Below are 22,879 nucleotides of genomic sequence, written 5' to 3' on the forward strand. Positions count from 1 at the left end.
AAACAGTTTTTTTTTTGTTGCCTTTGTTTTTACTAATCATTACTGTAAGTAAACAATTGCACAAGACAAAAAAGAAAACTTGGTTAAATTCAGCTCCTAGCAAACCAAATCCATCCATGGATTTCAAAAGTTGTGTTGTTGTTTTTTGTAAAAAACAAAACAAAAACAAAAAATAAATAACAAAATAAGTAATTACAATCCTGAATATGTATTAATAAAAGCAAACAAATCAGCAATAAAATCGTATTGTTAACAGCAAATGGCTAATGAACATTTATGCACTGACAAATGGTCTTTATATTTGGTTTAATTTTATCTGTACTTTATTCAGTGAATAGCAATGACTATATATGTTTTATCTTCCTTGAAAGTCTGATCTGTGAAATAAATAGAAAGCAGTATACCCCGGTGAATCATGTCTTTTTATTGTTTAGATTATCATGTGAGGAAATGTTCATCATCACTCTGAAAAATGGCATTTTTACTTTTAAATGCACCTATGAAATCATGCTTAAAAGCCAGAAAAAGAGAAATGCGTATAAAGTTTTCTTGAGTAAAAAGAGGTTTTGGTTTCACATCTTTTTTAGATAACTAAAAGTAGCATTCAAAAACAAATTCTGCATGTTTGCAAAAAGGATGGCAGATGTGGAATTGATCAAATAAAACATCAAGGGATAGACAAACAACAATCACGCAAAATAAAGAACGGCTTTTCAACACTTTGATTCTGGCTTTGTCTTTGCTTCTCCTACAGTATAAAGCTTAGCAGCAATCGGCACAGGGTAAACATCTCTGTTTAGAGATAAATTTAGCAAAACTCCCAGTATTATGGAATATGATGTAAGAATTTATGCTCCTATAATTAAGTCAATTAAGTGTTACTAGGTTCACATTTAGGATTTTGCATAAAACTCTTGGTGGCTTGTAGATTTATTTTTCAAATACCTAGAACCACTGCATTGTCTTTGTCTTTTTTACTGCTGTGCAATTCTTTAATTTTCTTTGTGGTGACGCAAATCTCCCTTTTCAGCTATTGTAGAAAGATATACCAAATGTTTGGTTGTAATAGCCTTAGTCTGTCTTCCTTTTGCACTTCTTCAGATACTACATCGGAAAACTGGTTGCCATTATTTGCCACTGTATTAGGCATATCACCCTTGTTTATTTTATTAGTTGAGAAGCCAGTGCTATTGTTATCTTCCAATGTTTTTTTGTTGTTGTTGTTTTCAAACTCAACCCCTTTGAGGCTGAGTTCATACCACCCAATTATTGGAATATTAATTGTTGGTCTTCTTAAACAAGAATCTTTTGTTATGCAGGAGTTTGAAGAAACTCTCTGTGCAAGAGCTTGGATCAGTGTTCAGCTGTCATTCAGTATGACAGCTTTAGCAGCCACCAGTACAGCGTTCTCTTTAAAAAAAAAATTTGGGAGGAAACCATGAAGTGTGACTGCTGCTGAGACAGACTTCTGGTTATTGTCCTCTTTCTTCGGGTTATTAGCACTTCCACATGTGTCTCCTGTTCCCATCCCACTCTCAGTCTTGGCGGAGTTAGACTCTAATAAGAAGAGCATTAACATGGTTACACAGCGTGACATGTTTAAGTCCCATTTGATTTTTTCAAATTGTGCTGTGTCTGCTGGGCTTTTGATCTTCTGCTTTTCCAGCCATGATCCTTTCTCAACACATTTTATTACTAAAATCATTTGAATTTTTGCTCGCAGACTACACTTGTGATTGAAACCAGCCAACACCTTGACGAAACAATGGTTCATGCTGTGGTTTATGCTGTGATTTATGCGATTCCTTGCAATTCTAATCAATCCTGTTTTCTTTTAGCTGCGGGGAGCCAGAAAGTTGAAGATGCTGGAATAACTACTCCTTCACCTACTTATCCGTCCATCAAATTTCAAATCTTCAATGCAGACCATGTGTTTCTTGGACAGGGTAGTCCAGGGACATCCAGTAATTCAAGCCTCAAAGTTCAGGCCAAGACTTTTCTCGTCACCAATCCCGGAGCTCTGACGCTGCAGCCAGCCATCAAGGCTTCTTTTGGCCCCCTAGCTGTAGATGCTACTATTCCCCCAGACCTGCTCCTCAATGGACAGAAAATTCTTGCAGTGATTTTGGTCCGTCAGGTTCGATCCTCATTCCCGTTTGTCAAGATTCTTTTCCACATGCCCACCGAAAGCAACATAACTTTAAGGAAAGAAACAGCGGACTCCAACACAGATGATGACGCTAAGGCCAAGGATGAAGCTCACTGTGTGACGGCTTATGCCTTCTGGGAGACGAAGGAAGTCCGAGGAGCTTGCCTGGTTTATCCGGGTGGATTCTGTGTGGCCCAGCTCAAGCCAGAGCCATCGTGGTTCAGCTCGGGCAGCAGATCTGGAAGCTCGAGCAGGGAAACAGAAAAAAACGAAGGACTCAAGGGGCCGCGGGGAAATCTTGTGGAGGTCTACTTCCAGAGCAGAAGGGACCAGTCTGGTCAATGTGCTCCACAAGACAGTCTGCAACGAGTGGGAGTGGGGAGAGGGCGAGACTCTGGAGGAACGGGGACACCTCTGCGGAGGATTGGAAGCGTCACTCTTATCAAAACTCAAACAGGCAACCCTACTTTCCTTCGGCTTAGGCTGGGAGGCGCTGTGATGATCCAAACTTCTTCCAAGCCCTTAAAGAGCAAGGACGTGGGAACATTTTACATCTTCCTGGCTAGTGCGTCTACATTGGGAAATTTCACTTTGAGGTGAGAGATCTTCTGTTGCTTTCTCCGTTGGCATTCCTTCAAACAAATCGTACTGGTATTTGCCCTATTGGGCAGCTCCTGTATGGCTATTGTGTAGAATTAAAAATGTTGAGATCAGTTGTGAGGACTTTATAAGCAGTGATGATATTAATTGTAAATAAAAAGCATTTCTTGAATGACCCCCTTCATGAAATGTAGATGATTATTTACTGGCTTTTTTGTTCCCAGTTTATGGGCGTGGTAGAATGGAAGGGGGGTTATCTTGGTGCAGTTTAAGTTATGGGCCTGCAATTCTTAAAGAGAGCGTTTTGGATCATCATCTGTGTGTCCTTGTCTGTCTGACCTAATAATGCATGATATGTGTTTGTACAATCAAAAGTGTTTCTTTGATGGCTTTGTGTTCGGCAATAACTGTGTTTAGCTGAGCTGTGGGTGTGTTGACCAATGTTTTATTGTCTTTAACACAATGCTCACTTTGTTCTTGACTCTGTTCTAAGTTGGTGTTTCAAAGGTTTTTCTTTAAAGAGAGCCAAAGTTGGAGAGTTGATTTCTACCTTTGGACCAATAACATGAGTGACGTCCTTGACCCTTTCGGCTATTTAGAGCAGAGTCTTTTGGATGTCTGAGTTAACTGAGTGGGTTTGTTTTTGTTACATACTTTACTAAAAAACGCAAAGCAATTCAAAACCAATGTCATTATATTCTTCTAACACTTCCAGGGTGATTTGTGGAAACAATTCAAAAGTTCCCATCTTAATCTTTCACAGTTACGAGGACTGCCTCTTACTTTTAGAGATTGTTGGCTGCCTTTTGGTTTCTCACGCAAATTCTGCCACTGGGGATGTCCCATTAGCAATTCGGTCTCTAAACTCTATACCAGGAGTTGATCCAACTTGCAAAACATATTATTGGTCTTGAAAAATCATGGCCAACTATTTCTTTTTCAAACTATTACACTCCCAGTGTTCAAACCGGCTTTGTTATGATGACTGCAATTTGATCAGTGACACATCTCTAGTGGGTCTATTTACAGTGCAGAGCTGCAGTGCACACGACAAGCCGTTATAGATTAAAAGGTGCTGAATGTGTGCTAAGACAGGGAAATATGGCGAACATTGAAGTTTTGTTTTACATTTAATTCAATAAATGCTAAAATTAAAGCATAACACTTGCTGGACAAAGTCTTTTTAGATAAAGTTAAATAGATCTGTTAGATAAGCTTTGTTGCTATTCACACAATTCCAAGTATTGTTTTTGTCTTTCTTGAACAAGCAGTTTACACAAAGTCCCTTATGATGAAAAAAAAATACAATAAGATTTAAGTCTGTCAGTCCAGATTTAAAGTCAAGAACAAGGCTCCTGAGGAGAAGACTTTATGTAGTACTTAACAAGCAAATTCAGTGTGCAGAACGCAGCTTTCTGTGTCGTTGATGGCAGATAATTAAATGGAGCATTTATTTACATTTCATTTTCAGCTACATAAATTGCATAGACATAGTTAACAGCTCCGATGAGGCCAAATATGTAATGATCTAGCCATTTAAAGGCTACCCACAAGTGGTTAGAATCATTCATGGAAATCATAATAACCACTGTTCTGTAAATCCAGCCTTACTGAGACAAGAGCTTAGAGGGTATTACATGAAAATTGATTGTTTATGAAATACGTGAAATATAAGAAACCAAGCAAGTATAAGTGGGATGTATACTACATATGAGCATATTCATGAGGGATAAGCTCTATGCATTTAAACGATTACTTAAGGCACTTACATACTGATGAGACTCCACCATCATGGCCATGTGGTAATATGCATGAATGCTGGAGTGACTTGTGTTGTCTGCCAGTTACTGGCTGCATAAATTGTCTGACATATCCTTGCTTCTGCAGTGTCACACTTAGTGGGGGAGTTATGAAGATCAGTCTTCCATAACAAGGGAAATAATTGGCAAATGATTCACTGGTTTTCATATCTCAACATCCAACAAACATTTCAACAAGGTTTTGTGGTTATTTGGCTTCATAAATAATGCATCTGTTTAATGGAGCAGCAAAACAAATAACTAATCTCCCTAAATCCTCTGGGTAGAACTGAGCTTAATATAAAAGCATCCCTGTCACTGAGAAAAAAAACACACATTTCAATCTGTTTTAAACTTTTTCTTTGATGTTTCTAAGATGTAAATAACAGGTCAGGGTGGGCTAAACTCCTGTTTATCAAAATGCTGCAAGTCAATGAAAAGGGTCATATATATATATATATATATATATATATATATATATATATATATATATATATATATATATATATATATATATATATAAAAGGATATTGTACTACTTTTTTTAGTACAATATCCTTGACATACGAAAATAGAACATTTTATATGCATATTTTATAAGTTCCTGTTACTGCAGGTTTCTAGTGCTACAGGGAGAAAAGTATTCCCAGAGCATCACTGAGCCACCACCATGCTCCACTGGAGGAATGCAGTTCTTTTCAGCCTATCCTTTATTCTTCCTTGTAAGCAAATACTTATGATCCATAGGCCCGACTAGTTCGAGATCTGGTTCATTGCTCCACAGAATAGAATTTCCCAAACCTCCTGAGTTGGAGGACATTTTTTAAATACTTTTGGGTCAGTAGTAAAGCACATGTTGGAGTTTGGGAGGGACCTTCTTGGTATTTAGTACATGTCCTACTGTTGAAACTGTGACCACAGTGGCTGCTGCCACCAAGCCTTGCTGCTATGCTTTAGCTATTAGTCAAGGGATTTTGTCTGGACCAGCTGCCTAGTCAGAAATCTGGTTGTCTTCTCTCTCTACCGTGTCCAAGTAGTGCAACCACTGTTCCTTTAACTTGACACTTGCAAACTATTCTTTCCAACTGTAGTTCTAGCATCAAGGGCCTTTGTCATCTATTGGCATCCTCTTCTTTGTTTAATCTCTTATCCAAACTTCATGTACTATTCTCTTTACTGAGCCATATTTCTAATATGCAATGAAACGTTAATTTTAACAGTAGAGGCGTTCTTGATTGGTTGCATCCTCATTTGCAGATGTGTCCTCTTCAGAAAATTTTCATTCATAACGTTAAAGGTGCATGGCACAAGTTTTGAAGTTGAATATTATTTATTTTCTTTCCCATACATGCCCTTACAATTGCCTGACGAGTAAAATGATTTATCCTCTCTTTACTGCCTCTATATCCTGGATTAGCCAGTTAGTAAGAAAGCGATTCGGGCCGAATTCTCTGGCGGTGCGCATCTGTGTGATATGATGCACGCTCTCGTTCACCTAACCCACTTTGTCGAGTATCCGCTGTAATTGATGCATTAGCGAGAGAACACGGGCAAACTTCAAGATGTAACACTTTCTTACCTCAGAGGACATCACACCTCTAAACAACAGACCTGTGCAGTCGCAGCGGCAGATGCTTTTCAAACACTGGTGTCATTTTAACTTGTCACCAGAGGGGGCAAACTTGTGCAAAAACTCTGGAACTTGAGCTTTTACGACTTTAAATTTGAGACATCAACAGTTTTTGAATTTGGTAATTGGTGTTTATTTCGGATAAAATCCTTATAATAACACTTTTTTATACTAATTAAAATTTTTGATAATTTTGTGTACTGTATGCAACTGAAAAATATTTGCTCATGAACCTAATATGTGGTGTGGGTTTAAACATTTTAGGAGCATATGTAAATAAAAAAATTCCAGCGACAAATCAGATTAAAATTACAACTGCGGCAATAGATGTTAGTACAGATGTCAAAAAGCTAGCCATGTGTGTACGTACAGTACACTACTCTGATTCCTGCTTGTTTACATACTTGACTGAATGTTAAGCTTTGGGTTTAGTTGACACGTAGCAGGATATCTAGATTGGCTGAAATAAGTTTTAGTTTTGCAGTACACTGCCCCCTATGCATCTGCCGTATTAAACAAAAACAAAAAAAAAAAAACGCTCAATGGCGTTTTTCTGAGGGTTGGTTTGGATGAAAACTTTTCTAAAAAACTCCTGTGTGTATGGCATTAGTTTTAAAAATGGTGTAGGGGAGATATATATATATATTTTTTAAACCCTGCTACTTGTGGACTGGGCCTTAATCAGTTTGTTTGAGACAACAACAAAAAGAAAACGAGGAGCTATTGCTCCCTGTTATGTGCTGCAGCTCGATTAAACAATATGCACTTGTATATTGGGTTGTTGCGTCTAAATTTTAACTGTGCTGCTTTGTTAATGCTTATTTTGCCATAACACAAATAGGCTTGTCTTTGTATCTGTAGAACTGAGAAGTTTAAAGATATGACTTACTGAATTGGATTCTCCCACAGGGGTTCTAAATAATCCAAGGTAATAAATCTGACCCATAACTGTTTGGGATCTGAAGTGGATAGCCATGACCATTTCGAAACCTAACTCCTACTTTTTATTGTTGCATTTACTGGTTATATACCTTCATGTTTTTTTTCTTATTATTTCCCTCCTTTACAGTTTTCAGTCTTTTGTTATCACACCATTAAATCCAGCTCGGTGTGCTCACTGTAGGCACATTGTGGGATAATGATTGTACGCGATGCAGTGTGATCACTGAGCAATGTGTATTCCATTGAAATAAATAAAGCATCAAAGCAAAAGCTAAAAAAAGATTACATCTAAAATCATAGTTACTTTTCATGCAGGACGCTTTAATTTACTATGTTCAATTGTTTTGCAAGGTCTGTTAATTTTGGTCGATTCTTTTTGATTCTTTCACTATTTTAACAGTACAAATTATAACTTTTTCAAGATTACATTGAAGGGGGCTCATACTGAATGCTTAAACCTTTCACATTTAAACAGTATCTGTCAATACTTTGTTCAAAATTAGTGATGCAACAAAATGTTTCTCAGCTTCAGTCTTACACCCCCCCCCCCCAACAATATTTTTTTTTATTTACAAATTATGGGGTTGTTATTTGTGTTCTCCAGGCGTCCACCTTTTATGCCTGTGCAAATTATAAGTTATCCGGGTCGTTCGATTTAAGCCTGTTTGCTGTTCACCTTTTACAACACTAAGTTTTTAGAGGGAAGCTGCAAAGCCTGTACATCAAGCTTTGTGTTCGCTATCTCTACTCTACTTAATTGTTAAATCTGAAAACAAAACAATTTCCTCTCTAATCCCACAGTTTAGTGATATCATACTTCAGTCCTGGTACAACACTGTAATCTCTAAAGGATCCAGGCAAGCAGAGGATATGTCAATATACGCAGATTTCACATGGTCTAACCTATGAATAAAAGCTTTTCTACAGCCTTTCTTAAATGTTTTATCTGACAAACGCTGGCATTAATCAATGAAATATAAAGTGGGTGACCTGAATGCTGCTCTCTGTTGAAAATAATTGAATGAGATTCTGTGGGCAGACGCGGAGGATTCAACATCTGCTGTTGCTTTGACTATTTGTCAAGGATTTGTGGCCTCTTTCACCTGAAATTCCCCAAATTTGTGTTTACCGACCAGACGCCGAAAATCCTCCGGTTAGGTCAGTAATTTCAGTCTGTGTGTTTCTGGCGTCCTGCCACATTCAGCATACAGCGGGACAAGACCAGCCTGCTGAGCTCTGCGGCTAAGTCCGAGTGAAGGCTAGCTCTGAGGAGCTTGGCAGAGTGATTGATTCCTCCTGCGAGAAATCCCTGCTTTACTTCACTCTTTGGGCCAAGATTGAGTCCACTCCAGCAGGGTTAGGCCAGATAATCTGTGGCCCTGATTGAAAAGGAATGAAGAGGTTAACCCTTTAGTGTAAAGATGATCTGGGCTGCCTGCCAGGATTAACTGTGTACATTCGTGAGTTAGACACACATACCACTTCTAACCACAAGATTTAGAAAGACAAGGACAAATGTACATTTCCGGGTCTTTGGCAACACATGTACCAATAAAACAGCTCTACAAAGCATGCAACTTAAAAAAAAACACACACACACAAAAGGATTTTTGCAAAATAGACTGAGGAGTTTAGTAGTTTAGATCCTCTCTGCTACCCACCTGTGTTCACAAAGTCTGGCTAGCGACTGACAGTGACAAAGAGCGAGAAGCCCAAGTAAAGTTTCCCTGCAGGGAAGCTTATGTCTGAGTTTTGGACAAGAAGCTCAGTGATCCAGGAGGATCCTTGTATTGATTCGCTTTGTCCCCCTTCTCAGTAGGAGTCTCCAGAAATGATTGGCTCTGTTGGGATGGATGGCCATTTGGTGATTCTATCACTCCACTGGAAAGGCTAACAGAAAAAACAGGGATACTAAAAACAACACACACACACACACACACACACACACACACGAAGTAATATAATGATATTTATCCAATTAGCATTCTCCTCCGAAGATTTGTTTCTCCGAAAGGTTCATTGTTCCTTGATTTGAATTCTGATCTGTCTGCTAGTATCAGTTTTCACATTTAATTATCAGTGAAAACATGTGGATATTTTGGCCTTGGCAATGGCAGGCTTAATCTTACATCTGGCAGCGGGTGCACTTCCTGTCGATGATCTGAAGAAGACGTTTCAGTGCATATTTGTGTCTATCTAGCAGACCTTATTTAGCTTTTACAAGGGATGTTACAATTAGCTCAGTTCCACTGGTTATTATTGTGCAAAAGTCCTTTGAATTAAAATCAGTAGCTTTTATCTAATGGATTTTATCTCAAGGAAAAAGAAAAATGTATTATAATGCAATAAAAACATTAAAACATATTGACTTTTGTGATTACAAAGATGTTATAACGTTCATCTATCTAATGTCTATACCCACTTATTCGTGCAAGGTGGTGGAGGAGCTGGTGCTTATCTCCAATGGCCATTGGGCGAGAGGCGGGGTACACCCTGGGTAGATCGCCAGTCCATCACAGGGCTGTTATATATAACATTTATTTGGTATGTTGGGTTTGAGAAATAGACTGAAAGAAGAATGTGGAATAAACATCTGCCAATCTTAGTGCAAAGAAGTATGAAAAATCAAGTATACAAGCTCATATAAGCTGTTTACTTAGTTAGGCTAGTTGCTCAGGTAGCAAGCCTGATAAGTGTTACCTTAATAAGAGGGATAGATAAATGGGATTCTGTTAGCTTTAAAATGGCTGTCCATGTTTTTTGCTGCTGGAAATATTGTCAGACACTCTAATTTGCCTATGTAGGTGAAACAATGTGTAGCAGCGTTCGTTCAGCCAGCTGACTGAAAGTGTTACACCTTTCTTGCACTTCGCAGTGTAACATTTTTCTGGTTTTGGAACCACATCCGATTAGAGCCTTGGTTTACCTTGATACTGGAATATGGCCCGTGCTTAGTTTGTACATGTCTGCTTGTTTTTCTTACACACAATGTTTTTAGTTGTCTGTAAATAACATGGGCCCTCACTGACAACTAATTTCATTATACCTTTGCTTTATTTCCTTTCCCCCTTTTACTGTTTTAGGAAATTGATGTACATATTGTCTCTATAGTTTCCAAGACAATGAATTGATAAAAAGGACAAATGTTCTCTATGTCTTTACCTGTTGGGAATTCAATTTTAGATGGAAGCCAAATCTTAATTTTAAAGACTTGAAGATTTAATGGCATTTTGATTGAACGTTTAACTTGATTCCTTTCATGCACTTCTTTTTCTGTTTATGCATCAGTCTTGTAGTGTGTGGTGAGAAACGTCAAGATTTTTAAAGACAATTTATCAAAATAGATATTTTTCAGACAAAAATTAGACAACATTTGCCAAAGCTAAGCTATGCTTTATCTGCAGCAGGTTATTTTTCTGCATACGAGCATTTTTCTTCTGAACCTGACATTATTGATACTGAAGAGGTAAAAGAAGAAGAAATGGTAAATGAATTCCAGTTTAAACTCACAATTTTTCTCTACTTTGTGGTGTGATACATTATTGCCTCTTATGTACAGCTTGAATATTTCTGCATAGTTTTTTTTTCTGAAATACTAATCTTTTTTGAAAAACTAATCTCTTCGCAACCCAAACACATATTCCTAGCTAGTCTCAGTGGCAATGAACGAACCAATTGCCATGTAAACCATGTCTCTGGTTGTGATGGAGACTCAGTGTCATACTTTGCTACAGTCCTCCACCATTTGACCATTTTTACACCTCCCGTACCTGGGGCTCACACTGACTACGGTACGGGTTACGGTCCTGATCCAGTTCCAGTTTGCTGCAAACCCCCACTCACACTGCTCCTAGGGAAACAGCTGCGGCTCCAGCAGCGGAAAGGGTGCTCTCAAAAGCAGACGTTCACATGGTCCTTTCTGTTGCTGTCCCTCAAAAATGATTAAAAAACAGCTGTGGTTTTTGTTTTCTAGGGTAAAACCCATTATTTGTGCGGCGTCCGGTCAAACTTCCCTATTGCAGAATTTTTGCATCATTGCACAGCCTCGGTAACCAGACCCACCAACTGCACGTGGCTGATGCGGGTGAAAACATTTTTAATGATTTGGTTCCCTTGCAGCGCCGGAACCGTATCTGTACCGTATTCAGTGTGAATCCGGCGTGAGCCCACGTTATCCTCCCCGTCACTGTGTGAGTTAGCAAGATGAATACAGATCCATGTTTAATTTTTCTTTTGTCACAGTTCCAGTTGTCTGAAATATTTTTACTGTTACTTAGGTTGTAGATATTGTCAAGTTTAAATGAATACCTACTGTAAAAAAATAGATATTTCCTAACTTATAGAGCTCAAGGCACATTTGCTAGACTTAGACCATGGTCTCTTGTTTTTCCTATTTTGAAGAGCAAGCATGTCCATCCCATTTTTACTCCAAAGAAACGGGAAATTATTTTTTGTAAATTAATCTTAACCACTCTGATTAACTTGAAAAAAGTAGAAGTAACACATATTTCAGTTACATTTAATTACAGTAAACGTTTTGGGTGTCAGTACATGCGGCACTGACTGAATAAATGCAAATAAATTACAGGTTGGAGTTTTTCGAAAATTTTCCTTGGGAGATTATTCACCTCCTATAAAATAATTTAATAATAACGATGCACATTTTTAATAGAGGTGTGAACAAACGTTTAGAGCATTTAACTTCCTAGTGGCCAATTCCTTGTCATTGCCCTCTGCACGGGCTTATGTTTGTGTTTGTGTGTGTGTGTGTGTGTGTGTGTGTGTGTGCGGTCCTGTCCCTTTCTCTCTTGTTTGTAACCAGTTTCAAGCTTTATGTTCGGTATTTTTCTATTTTGGTACTTTTTAGTACTATCTGCCAGTTTAGTGACACTTCTGTTTCCGTGAGTATTATTACAGTCTCAGTACATCCTTCTATCTCTCTCCCACATTTGAGTCCTTCACTTACAGTTCCACATGATCGTTTTTCAACCAAACTGTTACTCATATGGAAAATGTTGCTGACACAGCTACAGACATTAAGTGACAAACTTGAGCTGGTGTGGGTTGGAACCTCTGCTGCATTTTTTTTTTCTCCCGTTTTACATCTATGTCATGAAGAAACTGGCCCTTATTTAAAAACATGTGACAGTCCCACTCAGTGGTTCGGCATGTCCGGAAAAAATAAATCCACCCTGCTTAGCTATGAGAGAGAAACATTTGTATTACTTGTATCACTTTTTAGGCTTTTGACTTAAATAATTGCTTTCTGATCCTGTGCACTGATGTGAGACTCCTCTTGATGCAGCAGATTAACCGAGGAACAGAAAAAAAAAAAAAAAGGCCTGGCTGGATTTGTACGACTGTCTGGTCCAATTATATTGTCTCTAATTAGCGATCTATCTCCCCCATCAGAGATGTGTCTGAATCAGAGATCTGATTAACTGATTCCCAGTTCTCCCCAGGGCTGAAGGGAATTAAATACCCCTGCTGATTCTCAGTGGGTAATCTGCTTGTGACACAACCGACTGTTTGTGACCCACCTTGTTAGACACAAACAGACAAACTGAAGATGACTGCAGACAAAACATGGCCACAATTAGAGTAAAATACAAAAACATTTATCAAAGTAGGTTCAGAGAGAGAAAGAGTTTTCTTAAACCAAATGCACAGAAAACGAATACAATGCATATAAAACTTTTAGATAATACTGCATTTCCTAGTTGTGTTAAGACCACACTTTAAAGTATCAGTTTGGTCTCTGTCTCAATGATATTTTTACTCTGCCTTGTCTCAGGACTTAATCTCAAGACCGCAGCTGCAACCACTTTTTTTTATTTTACCACAGCATAATATGAAACTCCTGGCTGTATTTAGGTACTCAGGTTTTTAACTCTAAAACTTTGTAAATCCATTTTAAAGACCGTTGCTTTAATTATAATAATATATTTTTGCACATTTGCAACTTGTGCAAATGTGGATTTTCTCTGGTCTGGTGTTGGTTCACAATTTCAGGATACATCTTGGACTTCATCTAGATGCTCTCAAATTCTTAGTCTTTTTCTTCAAAATCTTATTGTTGACTCAGTCTTACATCAGGTGGTCTTGATGATTTCCTGGAGCACATATTTGTACTATGAAGACTGGAAGTCCCTGGTTCAATCCACATGCTGCCCATCGGGGTCCCTGTGCATCATAGTGTCAGTCTGCTGCTCCCCAGGGCATGGGTTGAATGCAGATGATAAACTTCATTAGAATGTACAAAGTTGCAATGACAAATAAAGATGATAATTATTACTAGAGATAGGGCATTCAGAATTGTCTGCTCTCCAGTTTTTAATAAAGATTTCTTTCCCATATTCCTTTTAGTTGACTCAGATGTCTCTTTAAGAACTACCTTTTAAAAAAAAAAACTTAAACAATTTTCTAGCCTGTTGAGAGAGATTATTATATAATAATATTATGAGCAGTGAGAGGGCAGTTGCTGTTAAATAGGGCTTTACTAATCATTTGAAATAAGGACAATATTACTGGAGTTGACATTTGTCTGTTTTTAGCATCTTATACTAGCAGTTGGCCCAATTAGCATTATTAAAACAGCAGTGTCTGTGTGGATTTCCTCGAGGATGTAGCTCCTTACCTTAAATGTGATATTTCAATAATGCTATGGTCATTTCCTAATATTCTATTTCCAAAAACAGACATGTTTAAATTTCATTAGGATGAAACATCTTTAGTGTGCTCTGTTCAGCCTTCCTGTTATTTCTCAAATACCTGCACTTGCTTCTGCTTTTGCTGCTTGAAAAACTGTAAACATGCCTTAAAATGTTGTAGAAAATGTGCTTTTCCTTTTGCAGGGTTCATACAGTCTTTATGTGCAGCAAAGTGTAAAACTTACTTTTGCCGTGATCCGGGCATTTTTCCTTCTTATATCTTTCTAAGTGATACAATTCTATTCATTTTAATACAGTGGCTTTATATAGATTTACTTTAAATTGACATGCTTTTCTTTATGATTTGCCATAGCTGTAATGAATCACGGCAGCGGACCCAGAATTCAGCCAGACCAGCAGAGGTTCTTAAAAAAGGGATTTATTAAACAAAAAGCAGAGCAATGCAAAAAGGACTAAATAATCAAAAAGACTAATAAAAAAACAACCACAACTTCATAGGAACAGAAACTGACTGGTAACATGACAGAATAGCTCAGGTTCTCTGGAAGGGAAAAACTAGGTCAAAATTCCAAAAACAAACATCAGATCAGGATTGACTCACCCGAAAAACATGACAAGACCAACAAGACGACCTGGCACTGATGTCTGGTCCCAACAGTATATATGGAGGTGGAGGCAGGTGGAACTGGTGAGAGGTGATTGCAGCAGGGGTGGAGTTAGGCAGGTGTGCAGAGTAAGTAATCAGACCAGACATCAGTGCTGAGGCTCAAAACAAGAACAGATCAGAAACCAAATCTAAAAGGCTGAGAGGACAAGTGGACAGAAACAAACTACACCAGACCTGATAAGAAACAAAACAACCCCGAAGTATAAAACTAAAACAGAAGATTAAGCTAAGACTAAAACGGATGACCAAAACAGGATAAACTAACTGTAAACAAGCAAAACAGGAACCTAGACAAGACAAAACTCAAAGCAGCAGAGAACCTAAGGCAGGAGAGTAAACAAACCAAAACAGAACCTAGAATATTACAATAGCAAGTTGATTGTAACATTTTAATTAGTATTTTTTTTCCTTTCTCATACTGAATACACACGCAGTCATTCATAAGACAAGTACCACCCGTTTGGACTGAACATGATCTGTGGTTCTTAAACCGAGTCTAAATAAAGCTTTGTAATTGCACACTTTAGGAATTGTTACAAGCACATTAAAGATACCAAAATCTGCAAACGGTGCTTTAAGCAATCTGCTTTTAGTCTAGGATACTCCATTCTTCATTTGGTAACTCAAGAGGTATCAAATCTATTTGAAATAGACTTTATTTGGTCCAGATGTGACAAAAGCAGTGGTTTTTCACTGCAATCCAAAAGACCACGAAATTGGGAGAAAACTTGATGGGGGTGCGGAATGACTTCTTGAATATTGAAAACCAAAGATTTGTAAAGTCCTGTTTTTAGGTCAGCTTCTGTTGACCTGAATTTTAAAAACCTCGTTGATACCAGAAAGAGCTGTAAGTCTTGTTTCCACCCGGTACCACGTAGATATGATGCTCTCGCTAATCGGAAAAAAGTTTCTGGCCAGGGCTGATCATACTAAAAATTTGGTTATTCTGGTCAATTGATTTCTCAGTGGATCTGTAATTTGTACTCCACACGATGTTATTATGGTTTAATACAAGGTATTTCAATTCTTTTTCACACAGGGCTGCTGTGAAATCAGGCTTGTCCTTCAGTGCGGCGCGGCCCAGTGACCCCTTACTGTGGGACATCGTTGTTGAGCCTGGGAGAGGAGCAACCCCCAACACTGTTGTTGTCGTCTGCCGCAGGAAGGCTCCCGTCACCGCAAAAAGGTCGGTTTAAAGCTGATAAAGTCTGTAATTTATGCAGTGTGTTAGCTGTGTCTAAGTTCTCACCATCCCATTTAAAAGCTGCTCTTTCTACACAACAAAAACAGTCTATTTCTAGTGCTAATTAAGGTTGTGTTTGGCCTTGTTTCCATAAGATAGCCTTTTTCCTGCCACTGCTTCAAAGAAAAGGCAACAGATAGATATAAAAGAAAAAAAAATCTTGTTCAATGTTACATTTGGTATGCCAATGACCGTATGGATATTTCATCTAGTCAAGTTCAGTGATTCACACGTTTTAGATGGCCAAGGTATGTAATTTAAACTGTGTAAACACCAATAAAACACCAGTGTAAGATATTTATTTCCCACCAGCGGTACAGCATGAAGGTAATGGAAACAATTTAAACATGTTTGCTAAATGCTCATCCTAAAGGAAATTATTGAGATGGTAAGATTTTGTGACTGTTGCCGTACTACTGGACCAATCAGCTGTGCTGTGAAGTTGGATCCGAGTTGGTAAGCAAACTCTGGTACGGTGATAGACGCCAGATTTGTCCAGGTTTTAATTAGGAGGATTTGGGCCAATATAGGCTGACAACACCCCATTTGTTGTGCTTTTTTGTTAATAATAAATAGTGTATAATGATCTCAATTTGGGCAATATTCAAACTTTTTGCCGGGCTTTCAGCCAGTTTTTTTATGTTTTTGTTTGACTTGATAGTCTTGTGCCATCATAAAGCCAAAGAAGTGTGGCACCCTTAGAAGTCAGTTCTAAAAAGTGTTTTCTAGGCATGCAAGGGCTCTGTAACCTGATCCAACCGGGAGTGAGTTTCATGAAAACACAATTTTTTTTCACAAGTTCAATATCGGCAGACTTCAAAATGGAAAACTATTATCCCTAACCTTTTTGTGAGAGAAGATAAAAATCCCTCCATTTTAAATTCCAGCTTCCTGCTGCTTGTTGTAAAACGTGTCAGGTTGCATCTTATCTCAGTTAACCTTTAGAATGACATGGGTTAATTCCTGGGAAATAGGCATTCATGCCTAAACCTTTGGTCTACTTAGTATCTCTACTTAACCTAACACGAACAATCCAGTGTTATCACTGATAGATGATCTAAAATCATCCTCCGTATTTCCATGTTACGATCGTTGTTTACTTGAAGCCTTTGACCCAAAGGTCGCAACGTGGTATAAACTAGCTGTCCCCTGGCAATCCACTGATATTCCAAGTTTATCATGAATAAAATTAATATTTCATGCATTTTTCTTCTATTTGCTCTTTGAAGTCATAATTATTGACATGTTTTATGCATTTTCTGGTGGTGTATCATGTGGCCTTTTAAACCGAAAGTGTTTTATACTAATTACTACTACAAGCCCTAATTCTAACTGCACTGAATCCAGGAACATCTGGAGGGCTCAGGGCTGAATATCAAACCATCTACCTAGCGCCTGCATCTGGGCCACAGAGGATAATAAAATAATCCAGTCGGTGTCGCTAATTGATGGTTATTTCTTGGAGCGTGTAACAAGCAATCTCAGCAATGCATCTCTCGTGTGTAACAGCATAGCGTCCGATCCACTGATCCAATCTAGATGTGACCTTTTAATCCTCTGTGCATTGACTTTCTTCATCTGGTTGAAAATTAATTTTTGCTTTTTTCGTCAGGGCCTTTCGTGAAATTGTGTAGATACATGAGACGTTAAGTGTACTGTATCTTGTAAAAAAAAAAAAAAACGAAAAAGGAGAAATATGTTCGAAAAGATGGATATTGAATTTCAATGAGTTATGTGAAATTTCTGTCAGATTTTAGTCAATTTTCCTTGTACAAAAGTTTTTTTTTTTTTATAACTGACCCACAAGGATCAAATCAAATCAAGCTGAACTGAAACTTAAATTTCTGACATTAAATAAGATGCATTGCTATTGCACTTCCTGTAGTTTGTGGAATATGTATTTTCCTCCTCTTTCTATGCCTATTTTTTTTTTACCTCATTGTTAAACCTAGATGATGATGGTGCGTACCTACCAAGCTCCCACCCACACAGAGGCTCACTGCCACCCGTCGTCCATCCGACCCACATTTCCAGAGTCATCCATAATCACGGCTACGTTATCCAGGCTTATGTGCTTGCACGTTTCAGAAACGCAGATTAGAAAGCGAAGATATTTTGTCCCCTGGCTTCAACTAGAGCTCACACAAACAAATAACAGACAAGCAAGCCCATCAATGCACACAAACCTTCACATCCCCACTGCTGAGCTTTAAGGTTGATGACAGATGGATTCCCAGTGAGTAAAAGCATTAAACTCCCCCTGTGCGCTCTTTTCTTTCAGGTTCAGAATTGTCTTATTTTTTTATTTTTTTTGTATGGATCATTTTCATTTAATGCATAGGAGATAGGAAACTGAGACATGCAGATTGAACAGTCTGTTTTTAATATATGTGACTTTTTACACTGTTTCCAACAGCCTCCCACCCTAACATTGTCAAAAATCTTAAAACATGTATTGTTTTGATGGATTTAGTAAGGTAATACAGTAAATTACTTAAAACAAACCATGTTTCTTTTACAGTTGTCAGGTAAATTTAAAAAAGGTCAGCAAATGTTTAATTTATGCAAAATATAATGTTCTCCACATTTATTGACACTGATGGTAAACAAGAAAAATAAGTGTTGAAGTAGCCACATTTTTTTCCCTTTATTCCACAAGCGTTATTTCACATTAAGAATTTCAGAAAAATCTGACCTTTTAATTTGGATATTTAGGGAAAAATAAATAATTTGCTTTATACAGTTGTGCTTTTCAACCAATTCACTGGTGTCTCACTTAATGGCACCTTTGCTATTAATATGTTTTACAATCTGGCAGTCTGACAGCACTTAGTCCAGGGGTGTTCAAAGTGTGGGCTGTGAGTCATTCGTGACATTTTAAATTGTTTTGTGTGGCACTCTTAATGCAGCTTGAGAAAGGCACACATTTGCCCCAAGAGCACTAGTGGTTTTAATGCAGAATGTTTTAGGAGCCAGATTTTCCCAAACAAATTAAAATCTTCTCCAAATAGAAAATGTGAGATAAAGAAATGTCTCTTTTAGTAGCCATGCTTTTTACTTTCACTTTAATTCAAAAGCAATTAGGATCATGCACATGTAGCGACTTTTAGTTAGTTAGTTAGTTAGTTAGTTAGTTAGTTAGTTAGTTAGTTAATTAATTTGTTTCAAAACTGCAAATCCATTGATTATACTTGGCTCAATACAACAAATGTTTGTACAGTTGTTACATGTCTTGTAACTGAAAATAAAATAGGAAAGATAAATCTGGACATGTAAAAAACAAACTATTAAAAAAGTTGGATACATTGTATGCCATTTATTTTAATAAAACATATTTACAATACTCTTTTTAATTTTTTTTAGGATTTACAGATTTTTGACAAACGTCAGACTTCTTTCTTTTATTTAGATTTTGCATGCTTGTTTTGTATTTAGCATTGTTATTGTTGAGCAGGTACAAATTAATTTCTGAGGCCTGTGAATACTTACAACGCGACAATTTTAAACCCAGGAGGTAAAAAGTTTAGACACCAATGATTTAATCTTTTCCTGTAACATTTCACAAGGTTAAAGCATTTAAGGAGATTTATTTTTGACCATTACAAAAAATTCATTTGACCAGAGTTTTGGGTCCTTTTGTTGTGCTAACCTCACAGGATATTAGATGCCCATGTAGGAAGACTGGTGGCCACTTTTGTTTTGATTTGGTTGCATTATTTTGTATCATAATTCTGTTAAAAGATCCAATAATGACCCTTTTCAGTTCACTGAAACAGACCACCATATTCCTCTTCAAAATATCCTAGGATTTTAAAGAGTTCATGAAGCCACACACTCTAACAAGGTTTCCTAGGCTCTTCTGGAAAGAAGCAGGATTACATATTCTCCAACAAATTTAACATTAGGCATTAAGTGCTTTTTTAACTTATTAATCTTTTATTTTATACCAGATTGATTTGCAGTATTTGTTGCCAAAATGGTCAGTCTTAGTCTTATCTGACTAAGTCCAGTTCCGCTTAAAGGAGCTCTAAGTAAGATATTTACTATAAAATCAACCTCAATTATTCTCATTTTTCACCGGGGATGGAAGTAACATTCCCCATAAACAATCGGTCCTCTTCATCAACAATGTCTTAGTCACGTTGTTCTCCTTTCAAACCTAGAGGTATGGTGTGAACTGACTTCGGTCCAGAATGTAGCCTGTGTTTACTTCCTGGTTCCTCAGCCAATCTTATGAGAGTTCCCAGGGTTCTCAACACAGAGCGCAGCATTTGGTATTTTATTTTGGCAAAAGAGCAGCAGCCTGCTAACATGGAAACCAGTGTGTAAGTAAAAATTCACAACAGCGACACACCGTTTAAAAACAACATTAGATTATTGTGATTGGCAAGCTGTTGTACAGATTTGAGCCACAAGGTGTGAGTATTACTTATAGCCCCTTTAATATTCCATGAAATTATTACAAACATCACATCTGCATTTGTGATCGCAAGGAAAAAAACAGCTGTTTTCTGGATTTGGAGATTTTTTTCACCTCACTTGTCATCTCCCTCAATGTCTGTCGTGTGAAGATAAGTTTGAATTTCAGTTGTTTTTATCAATTTCCTTTGTTCATTAAGATCAACACACTTACTTTGTTGCAATGTTTTCTTGTCTTTCACATTCAATAAAGTAACCAAGATAAATGGCCCTCTGGATATCATATGCTTATACAAGAGAGAAACAGGGGTACAACACAGTTAGTAGGACTGGTGCATCACAATGATGAAGTTATGGGTTTCAGTTTGAACTTTGTCCTGTTAGGTTCTCTCTGGGTTGTATTACATCTTAGCTCAATTATCGTCTCTATTTGCCTCCAAGTTTGTCTCTTGGTACTATTTTTTTGTCTTTGTGTTGCCTGTGATGGACTGATGGCCTATAAAACCTCTCACCAGTTGACAAGTGGAGATAAACACCAGCCCCCCTAATGATCCTGCAAAAATTAAGCAAGTATACAGAATGGGTGGATTGAAACTGGAACTGTAAGAATATGAATTTAAAGTTCTTATGAGGCGTAATACATTTTTGAAGTGTATAGAAATTCTTTATTTTATGGGACCTGTTGGTTTCAAATATGTACATATGTTGGTTTCAAATATGTACATATGCGTTAAATTATTGACTAAAAAAAATCAGCATTACTGATAATTGTGGAGGATTCTGTAAATCAATAATTACAATATGATGAAACTATTTTGTGGTAACTACAAAGTCTATAACTGCTCACTCTTGCAGGGTTGGGGGCGGAGTGGGTTGGGGGTTGAGTTTTAGGGGCAAACCCTGGACATGTCACCAGAGACCAATTAACTTAAAGTTGTGTTTTCGGACTGTTGGAAGAAGCTGGAATAGCCAGAGAGAATCCATACTTACTGGTACTGTTTTAGTAATACTAGCATGTGAGCACAATTTGCATATCATTATTACATATTGATGTGTGTTACTTTTTACTATGATGCTGCTGTTGAGCGAAGCTGACTATGCAGCCATTCAGTTAGCCTTTGAACAGGATTCGACGTTAGGTCCATTCTGTACTGTAGGTTTTATGGTAAATGTTACAGGTAATAAATATGGGGAGTAATACTTTTAATTTCCTTGTTTTTCACTGTTTTATGGAAGTTTGATGAGTATTTCTTAGTATGCAAAACATTTCTTCTTCATTTGTTTTAAGGTATAGCTGAGATTGTGTTTACCTCATTTTACAATACGTGAAGAACTTTCTACATTTTGACACTGTCCAAAAATATGATAACTACGACTTGTGCTTTGCATGTTTTTTAGTCTTCACTATCCCTGTAAGATTCACCCAGATTTATATTGGATTTGGCTCTTTAACATAAGCTTTTCAACGACGCAGAGGGTTATTGTTTAGCTCCGTGCAAAGTTTTGGTCCACTTCAAAGTGTCTCAGCTCCATTCACTTACTGCCCTATTTTTCTTTTGATCTTTTCTTACTGGCAGGTATGCCTACACGCTCTCAAGCATCAAATAACATCAAACGCAATTTCCCTGACAGTCCTTTGACTAGGATTGTTGGCTGAAGCTTCTGACAGCTCACCTTATCTTCCCTTCACACTCTTACACCCTGGTCCTCTATCTGTTTATAATAAACGTGGACCCCTGTGTCTTTGCTTATGTGAAAATTCAACAGGTGGTTTTCCCACAAATGTGAGGGTATTTTTTCTCTCTCTTTTATCGTCATGATTTAACTGGTTAATGCTGTTTTTTTATATTTATTTTCTAGATCTTCCTGCTGGAGGCAGCCTATTGTTTTAGAATCCACTGTATGGCTTTGAAGCTACACTGCATAATATCTGATGTTAAATGCATGAACCCAGAAGCATTAAAGCTCAATCAGTTGAACAGATTTAGTTTCACATCTCCTTATGTGCCAATTCATGTCTTAAACAGGGGTCTTCTGGAGATTTTGCAGCTAGACTTTGTGCCAAAAGATGTCTCCGAGCAGATTGAGAGTCAGGCCATCTCTTGGCGTCTGGAGCTGCCAGGGAATGTCAGAGATGTTGGCTTAATGCGGATCTACACCGCCCCGAGAGACTTCATCGGACTGGCACCTCTGGTGATGGTGAGCGCCACACTTGCATCAGTTCAGCGGAAAGTTTGAGTGCAATACCTTTACAGATGAGTGTACGTCCATCAGACTGAAGGAGGTAAAACTGAGAAAGCATACAAGCGGGAAAAAAACTTTTGATGCTTTAGATAAAAAGAAAACTCTTCGGAGAGAAGGGATTACAGTCTTAAAAACATCAGGAGCAAACTCAGATTGTATTGTGTGTTGCTTTACCTTGTTACAAACACAAGTATTTGGAGAGAGAGAAAAAAAAATTCTATACTGAAGGTTTAACTTTCCTTTGAAAACCTCTGCTGAATGAATAAAACAGGGTTAGATAAGCAGGAGATTACATCTTCATTAGAGATGCAATTATTTGAGTTTATTGGCTACTTTATGATCACCAGTTTTGTAAAGTTTTGACCTGCTAATACCAGTTTCGGCAGGTTTCAATTTTGATATACTCAACATGTCTCTAAATAGTTCAGTTTTTGCTTTACATGCAAAGACTGAGAGAGAGTGTTTGGTCTTTTTTTATTTTTAGCAATTAGTAGACGGTGTGAATCCTTAAAGCA

General features: G+C 37.6%; 1 protein-coding gene across 1 annotated transcript in view; it reads left to right on the plus strand.

Moving 5' to 3' along the window:
- The window catches only part of si:dkey-1d7.3 (transmembrane protein 132D), a 48,361-nt gene that overhangs the window by 1,470 nt on the left and 24,012 nt on the right, over positions 1-22,879 (plus strand). Inside the window, exons 2-4 of the mRNA XM_012871155.3 lie at positions 1,839-2,745; positions 15,498-15,644; positions 22,148-22,319. Of these exons, the coding sequence (XP_012726609.2) occupies positions 1,839-2,745; positions 15,498-15,644; positions 22,148-22,319 (1,226 nt within the window). The remainder of the gene's footprint in view (positions 1-1,838; positions 2,746-15,497; positions 15,645-22,147; positions 22,320-22,879) is intronic.

Source organism: Fundulus heteroclitus, chromosome 8, assembly GCF_011125445.2.
Source record: "Fundulus heteroclitus isolate FHET01 chromosome 8, MU-UCD_Fhet_4.1, whole genome shotgun sequence".
In the NCBI taxonomy this organism is placed as follows: domain Eukaryota; kingdom Metazoa; phylum Chordata; class Actinopteri; order Cyprinodontiformes; family Fundulidae; genus Fundulus; species Fundulus heteroclitus.